The following is an 8,732-nucleotide window of genomic DNA, read 5'->3' on the forward strand; positions in this document are numbered from 1 at the left end:
ACAGACTTCTCCTCAGCAGGTCCTGACCCTGGATCTGTGAGTGCAGGAATGAAGACGGCAGGTATGTTCACAGTCTGGGTGAGGTGTCAAATACACACAGATGTGTGTAGCTGAGTGTTAGTGCTGCCGCAGAAGACTGAATGAGGTGCTCTGGGAGCACTAGGAGCCAACTCGTCTGGTGGGGGCCCCAGAAATGTTTATGGAAAATCCACAGCATTTTTGAGTCATAAAGGGTGGGCAGAAAAATTATATATATATAATTAATATATATTATATTAAATAATTATTATATATTATTATAAATATAATAAATGTAATAATTGTAATATATAATTATATATTATATTAATAAATATTATATAAATATAAAATATTTATATAAAATATAAATATAAAATAATATATAATATAATTATAATAATTATAAAAATATAATTATAAAAATATAAATATTATATATATAATATTTATTATAATTATTATATATATTTATACATATAAATTATATATATATAATTATTATATATAGTAAGGTGGCTTCTCCACCAGGGCTTCCCTGGGGGCTCAGACAGTAAAGAATCTGCCAGCACTGCAGGAGACCCAGGTTCGATCCCTGGGTCAAGGAAATCCCCTGGCGAAGGGAATGGCTACCCTATATACATACGTACAAAAACTGCTACAGCATTGAGTTATGGGGGAAGTTATGGGTGACTTATGGGGGAAGAAAAGAGACATCAGCTTGGGCCACTTTGTGATGGGCCTTCCCCATCTGAAATGCTGAGATTTGAGTGGATTTGTTGTTGCTGTTGATAATTGATGACAAACAACAAAACCCGTCTACACCGAGGAGTGAGAGCATGTGTGTGTGTTGTGGGAAGATGTACGGGGCAGTAGACGGCAGCAGGAGGCAAGACCAGAGGCAAGAGAAGGGGTGAGAAAGCCAGCGCAGGATACAAGTGTGTTCCACTTGCTCCTTTGTCCCTGCTATGAGCACAGGGCCCACCTAAGAGTTGGGGGCAGAAAGTGCTTATTGAATCATAAACCGACAGATCATCAAAAGAAGGCTCCCAAGGCAATGGCCATGGAAGCAGCAATCCCTAAAAAGTTGAAAGAGTTTTCACTCACCATGGAGCTGGGAAGGGAATATTTTAGGCATCCAGGGTGTGAGGGATGAGGCAGAGGACAAGGGTTGTAAAAACAGAAAGTCCAGACTCAGGACCTCTGTTGAGCTCTAGCTGGAGTAGAAAGGGGCCACCTCAAGGCCTGAGGGGTTTAGAGTGTCTCAGGGATCCAATCCAGCACCATGGTTCAGGCTTGGGGTCCTCCCTGACCCTCGGTATGGAAGTTCAGGCACATTCTAGCTCAGGCTACATTAATAGCCAATCCTCCCTCCCAGTCAGCTTTTTAGGGAGCTGTTCATTTTCCACTGGCTCATCCTTATTCTTTTGCCTAAGAGGGAGGTGATATATATATACACACATATGTATATATACACATATATATATACACATATATATATACACATATGTATATATACACATATATATATACACATACATATAGGACAGAAATGGTAAGGACCTAACAGAAGCAGAAGATATTAAGAAGAGGTGGCAAGAATACACAGAAGAACTATACAAAAAGATCTTCATGACCCAGATAATCACGGTGGTGTGATCACTCACCTAGAGCCAGACATCCTGGAATGTGAAGTCAAGCGGGTCTTAGGAAGCATCACTACGAACAAAGCTAGTGGATGTGATGGAATTCCAGTTGAGCTATTTCAAATCCTGAAAGATGACGCTGTGAAAGTGCTGCACTCAATATGCCAGCAAATTTGGAAAACTCAGCAGTGGCCACAGGATTGGAAAAGGTCAGTTTTCATTACAATTCCAAAGAAAGACAATGCCAAAGAATGCTCAAACTACAGCACAATTGTACTCATCTCACACGCTAGTAAAGTAATGCTCAAAATTCTCCAAGCCAGGCTTCAACAGTACATGAACCATGAACTTCCAGATGTTCAAGCTGGTTTTAGAAAAGGCAGAGGAACCAGAGAGCAAATTGCCAACATCCATTGGATTACTGAAAAAGCAAAAAAAAAAAATTTGCTTCTGCATTATTGACTATGCCAAAGCCTTTGACTGTGTGGATCACAACAAACTGTGGAAAATTCTTAAAAAGATGGGAATACCAGACCACCTGACCTGCCTCTTGAGAAATTTGTATGCAGACCAGGAATCAACAGTTAGAACTGGGCATGAAACAACAGACTTCCAACAACAGGTTCCAAATTGGAAAAGGAATACGTCAAGGTTGTATATTTTCACCCTGCTTATTTAATTTCTACGCAGAATACATCATGAGAAACGCTAGGCTGGATGAAGCACAAGCTGGAATCAAGATTGCCGGGAGAAATATGAATAACCTCAGATATGCAGATGACACCATCCTAATGGCAGAAATCGAAGAAGAACTAAAGAGCCTCTTGATGAAAGTGAAAGAGGAAAGTGAAAAAGTTGGCTTAAAGCTCAACATTCAGAAAACTAACATCATGGAATCTGGTCCCATCACTTCATGGCAAATAGATGGGGAAACAGTGACAGACTTTGTTTTTTGGGCTCCAAAATCACTGCAGATGGTGACAGCAACCATGAAATTAAAAGACGCTTACTCCTTGGAAGGAAAGTTATGACCAACCTAGACAGCATATTATAAAGCAGAGACATTACTTAGCCAACAAATGTCCATCTAGTCAAGGCTATGGTTTTTCCAGTAGTCATGTATGGATGTGAGAGTTGGACTACAAAGAAAGCTGAGCACCGAAGAATTGATGCTTTTGAACTATGGTGTTGGAGAAGACTCTTGAGAGTCCCTTGGACTGCAAGAAGATCCAACCAGTCCATCCTAAAGGAAATCAGCCCTGAATATTCATTGGAAGAACTGATGCTGAAGTTGAAATTCCAATACTTTGGCTACCTGATGCGAAGAACTAACTCATTTGAAAAGACCCTGATGCTGGGAAAGATTGAAGGCAGGAGGAAGAGGGGACGACAGAGGATGAGATGGTTGGATGGCATCACCGACTCAATGGACATGAGTTTGAGTAAACTCTGGGAATTGGTGATGGACAGGGAGGCCTGGCATGCTGTAGTCCATGGGGTTGCAAAGAGTTGGACACGACTGAGTGACTGAACTGAACTGAACATACAGCTGATTCTCTCATGTTGTACAGTAGAAACTAAGAACAACATTGTAAAACAATTGTACTCCAATAATAAGAATTTTTTAAAGAAGAAAAGAAAATTTTAAACACCCCTCAAAAATTGTTCAATGGTTCTCAATTGTTTCTTTAGTCAAGTTCAACCCTCTGAACTTAAAAAGCAAGGTCTTTTATTATCTGGGTGCTACAGGACCCTTCAGCCTTGGTCCCCGGCACTTTCCCGCCCCACACAGCTTCCACTCAGCCTTCCCTGCAGATCTACGTGTGGAAGTGCTGCTCGCTTTTGATCTGTTGCCACCCTCACTTGACGTGGCCTCTGCTCATCCTTCTCTAACTACTATGTTCAAAACTCAGATCAGAAGTCACCTCCTTTTGGAAGACCTTTCTTATAAATGACCGAAGGGGCTTTTACAAGGATTACATGGAAAAGATACATGAAACGCTTGGCCTAAAGATGGCATTCAGCTGCTTATATCTTGTTTACCTGATGTAATTTTCTCATATTTGGGGTAGGCATAATTAGCACATAACATTTTCCTATTTTCAATGAAGCCATCTCAGAATACAGCCCCTGAGGCAGGGACTTGTCTCCCTCATGTTTTTAATGAGATGGACTCATGCACAGGAAATTTTCCTTCTTATTTATGTTTTTGTTGCTTGATACTTGTTATTATCATTTGAGCTCCTAATCCTTATTCTTAATGGCCTGGAAGTGATTTTGATGGATTCCAAGATTGGAGACAAGTACCTTGAATACATTACCATCCCAACAGCACAAACAATAATAATTCAGAGTAGTCCTTGGCCCTGAGGATTGGCTTTTGCTATTTCCAATTTTATATTGCTTCTTGGCACACTCTCCCTACTCCCAGGGCATGGAGAGAATCCACCAACCTGCCGCTCTCCATGGAAGGATGGGACCACACACCTCTACCAAACCAAGCCCTTCCTGGGTTGACTTCTGACACCATCACCCTGATCTTCTATGGAGGTTTTAGGAACTCTCTGGAAAAGGGAAAGTTGCTTTCTGAGAATACATTTTCCTTTGGATACCTGTTCCTTGATAAGATTTCTCTCCTAGCACGTGCCCACAAGAGCACACATCCAATTCTTACTTGGTCAGTCTCCCTACTTGTGTGAGGTCTGTGTTCGGAAAGTCCCCCGAAGGGGTGGTAAAGATGTAGTTCTCTTACTCGCATTTAGTAGCGTCCGGATCCTCTCCTCTTCCTCGGCTTCTTGGACTAGCTTTTCTGCCAGCATCTTGTCCTCTGACTCCACACACAGGTCAGCTTCCCGCAGGTACTCCAGGTAGTCGATCTCCCGCTGGGCACGCTCCACTCTCAGTGCCAGGTTGTGCACTGCGCTCTTGTACTCACTTGTGTAGGTGTGACATCGTCCCAGCATAGTGGATATGTTTTTCGAGAACTCTTGGAAATCTTGAATGTATGCTCTTGTTGCTTGGGTACATTTCTGCAGTCCTTGCTTCAGTCAGAAAATAAATTCTCAAATTATTTCCAGTTATTTAAATTGCCCAAGTAATGTCAATAGCTCTCATTCATAGAAATAGACTTTTAAAATATAAACAGCTAAAAGGGGGTGAAATTTTAAAAATCACCCATAATTCCTCCCATCCAAGTACTAACCAGGCCCGACCCTGCTTAGCTTCCGAGATCAGACGAGATCGGGCGCGTTCAGGGTGGTATGACCGTAGACTAAAAATCACCCATAATTCCTTAACTCAAAGAACTATAGACACTTTAGTGTACAAATCTTTAGGTTTTCCTATGCATTTAGTCATACACATATAAACATATTTTAATGTGATTTTGCTACATGTGTGTTTTATAACATATTCTTAATTTGCTGATATATTGTGAACATGTTTCAATACCAATTAATATATATTTATACCATAATTTTAATAACACAATTCCATTAAATTGATATCCCATTATCGATTCCATTAGACTCTTTCTAATGAACATTTGGGCTTCCCTGGTGGCTCAGATGGTAAAGAATCTGCCTGCAATGTGGGAATCCTGGGTTCGATCCTTGAGATGGGAAGATCCCCTAGAGAAGGAAATGGCAACCCAGTCTAGTATTCTTGTCTGGAGGATCCCATGGACAGAGGAACCTGGTGAGCTACAGTCCATAGGGTCGAAAAGAGTCAGACATGACTGGTGACTAACATACACATATACATAAAGGACATTTACATAGTTTTCAATGATCCACTACTCAAACAATGGTGAAGAAAATATTTGTCTTTACATATTTATACTTCTCTGGTTATTTTCTTAGGATACATTTCCAGATGTAAGCTCTACCCCCAGCACCTGCACAGCACCTGGCACATAGCCACACTTAATATGAACTTACTGAATAAAAGAATAAGTTAAGGGGTCTTCCCTGGTGGCCCAGTGGTTAGGAGTCTGCCTGCCATTGCAGGGACACAGGTTCAATCCTTGGTCCAAGAAGATTCCACATGCCACGGAGCAACTACGCCCGTGTGCCACAACTACTGAGCCCGTGCACTAGAGCCCTGGAGCCACAAGTACTGAGCCCACATGCTGCAAGTACTGTGGTTTGCTCACCTTGAGCCTGTGCTCTACAAGAGAAGCCACCACAATGAGAAGCCCTCCCCGCTAGTTCCAGCTAGAGGGAAGCCGTGCAAAGCAACAAAGATCCAGAGCAGCGAAAATTAAATAATTTTTTAAAAATATTTTTTAAAAAGGAATAAGTGAATGAAGGATGAAAATGGGATGGGTTTCTGGGTCAGCATGCATACTTAAAGATCATTTGGTGGTTTACCAAAATGCTCTCCACAAAAGCTGTAAAAATATATACTTTGAACAGCAGGATATAAACTATTCACTGAAGAATGAAAGAGAGAAGCTTGAGAGAGAGAAAGGTGTGGAGAGAGACAGTGAGTGAGAGGGAGGGAAGACAGACAGAGATAGAGAGAAACAGAGGGGATGAGAGGGAAAGAGAGAGAGGAGAGAGAAATTGTCTAAATCTATCCTCTTTTATTCTTATCCCACCCCCTCCCCACACAAACCCCTGGATGTGGGATCGCATCACTTTGCACGGGTTTGCCTTGGCCAACAGTGGAGACACCTGGGACTTGACTTCCTACTAAGGTCACCACAGTCAGGGTGGGAAGACCTACATAAATCATACCCTCTTCTTTTCAGCCCACCTTCACAGCTATGAAAGTATCCATCTGTACTCAATACCCTTGTCTGCAGGCAGACTCAAGTCTTGTGGAGAGCTTGCAAGGATGAGACTGGCACTGAACCCCAAGGCAGGTCTGTGGTAAATGAAGAGGGACCACAGTTGAGCATAATTCTAGCACATGTAAGAAAGTGAGACTGGGAAGGTCTCTGAGGAGAGAACCAGCGAGGCAGCAGCAAGAGGCCATCGGCCTGGGAACATTCCATCTGTGGCTCCCAGGCCTCGGTTCACTGAACCTCAGAAACCCATTGCAGCCTGCTCTGAGGAAGTGTTCTACACTGACTGTAACCAAATAGTTTGGACTTAAAGAGTTTTCAGGAAATATAGAAAATAAATACCAGAGATAAGCATGTCTTTCAGAGAAGGGAAATAATTGATCAAAACTTAACTTGTACAAAAGCAAGACGGGACATATGAAATAGCTGATGTCAATGCCAGGGTGTGTCAAAGGTTAGGACAGAGGGTTACATTTGCCCCAGGGAGTCTGTCCCTGCTGCAAAAATGTTGGGTTTTGCAAATTTTAATGAAGTGGCAGCTATAACGCTAGGGAAAAATGCCCCGAAACTTCCTGTTTAACACTGCTGAAACCTGCTCATTTCTAAAACCAAATCCAGTTCAGCAAAAGCAGCACAAGCTTCTCAGTAAGCCAGTATCATGACTATTTACAGTGACCTAAAGTCTCACCATTAAAAGACACAAAGAAAACTAAAATATGCTATTCTCCTGAAATTGTAAAACATGAAGAAAACATGACCAAAATGTTTAATTTTCCTAATTTAAAAACTGAACAATTCAATAATAACATTTTAGACATTTACCACCATGCCAGGCAATGTTCTAAGTAGGAAATAATTTATTAAATCTTCTGAATATTAGTAAGAGAAATTCTATTAATGGCCCCATTTTACAGATGAGAAAAACTGCCAGATCAGACAACAGAGGAAAGCCCTGCTCAAGAAACCACTAGACAATGGAAAACATTCAGTGTACCCTTAGCAATCTTATCATTCACTATCTGGAAAAACACATCCTAATAGGTAGGAAAGTGTGGGTAAGATAAAGTGACTTCTGGGAGGCAGGTTTTCTGGGTCAGGGGCATGGATGCCACCTACCTCCAAGACTTGAAAGCGCTGATAGATATAGTGCACCATGGCCGGGTCCTGGGCACATTGCGGTGGGGGCAGGAAGGCCATGAAGACCAGAGCCCTGAAAATACAAGCTCGCCTAAGAGCCAGCATCATCCTGCAAACCACCCAGGGTGGGAATCTCTTCTGCTGCTGCTTCTCGAAGAAGACTCGAGGGTCCAGTTGGTGGTCTGCTTTCTAGCCGCTGCTGAGAAACTCCTCCAAAAACAGCCGGACAGCAAAGTCTGCTAGTTACTCCCTCTGATGCGTGATCTCACTTTGCAAGCTGGTGATCAAGTCCAGCTGTTGGCAAGTCCGTCCCCGGAGGCCTTGCAGGCCAACTCGGGGTAGAGAGTTCCCTGGGTCCAGCATCTGCTACAATCACCTTTGACACAAGGGGACCCTCTGCAGATAGTGGCTGCCCCCTCTTCAGGCATGGGTGAGCGTGTATGGGGTGGGGAGGGGGGCAGGGAGGGTTTCTCCCCTCTCCCCCGCTCTTTCCTTTTTACTTTTGCTTTCCTCCTCCCTAGAGAACTCTGCAGTCCAATCACAGCCCTGACCCCATACACACCACCCCCAACTTCTCAGAGCTGGACTCTCATTTTAGTTTCTGGCCAAAATTCCCGAGATCCTTTTCCCAGAAGTCCTTTTGGGAGACCCCACCCCGCCTCCAGACTCTCTTTGCATTCCTGAAGCTCTTAAAGGCACAGCAAGGAAAAAAAATGAAAGCTCTCTTACACCTCTGTCTTTGAGCAGGCAGGGTACAAGCCCCATTGCCCCTTGGGGAAGAGAGCTCCAATGGGCCACAGGCCTACCCACCCAGGGAGATAGCTGAGGAATATGAAATTCAAGTTCAGAAGAGTTTCATTAAGAACCAAACAATCACTGATTCAGGGGCACTTTCAGAGCCAAATCATCAGGAATGGAACTCCTTAGTGAGGAGGTCCTTGAGTTTTTTCACTCTCCAGTAGCAGAATTCCCTTCACCGGAAGCAACAGGCCAGCCATACAAAGGACTCAACTCACATCTCTAGTACAAAGTGGTAAAATAAAATCTTCAAATTTTTTGCCTTTTCTGTTCAGACCTACTTATTTTAACCTCTCCTACTGTGGTTGGGTCCAGGATACTCATGATTCTTTCTCAATCACTAA

The 8,732-nt window shown here is 42.8% G+C and overlaps 1 protein-coding gene across 1 annotated transcript in view; it reads right to left on the reverse strand.

Moving 5' to 3' along the window:
- Positions 1 to 8,186, reverse strand: part of OLFML1 (olfactomedin like 1) — a 30,775-nt gene extending 22,589 nt beyond the window's left edge. Inside the window, exons 1-2 of the mRNA XM_043904173.1 lie at positions 7,570 to 8,186; positions 4,417 to 4,705 (exon numbers count right to left, since the gene is read on the reverse strand). Of these exons, the coding sequence (XP_043760108.1) occupies positions 4,417 to 4,705; positions 7,570 to 7,698 (418 nt within the window). The 5' untranslated portion in view covers positions 7,699 to 8,186. The remainder of the gene's footprint in view (positions 1 to 4,416; positions 4,706 to 7,569) is intronic.
- Between the last annotated feature and the right edge of the window lie 546 nt (positions 8,187 to 8,732).

This window comes from Cervus elaphus, chromosome 1 (genome assembly GCF_910594005.1).
Source record: "Cervus elaphus chromosome 1, mCerEla1.1, whole genome shotgun sequence".
Taxonomy (NCBI): domain Eukaryota; kingdom Metazoa; phylum Chordata; class Mammalia; order Artiodactyla; family Cervidae; genus Cervus; species Cervus elaphus.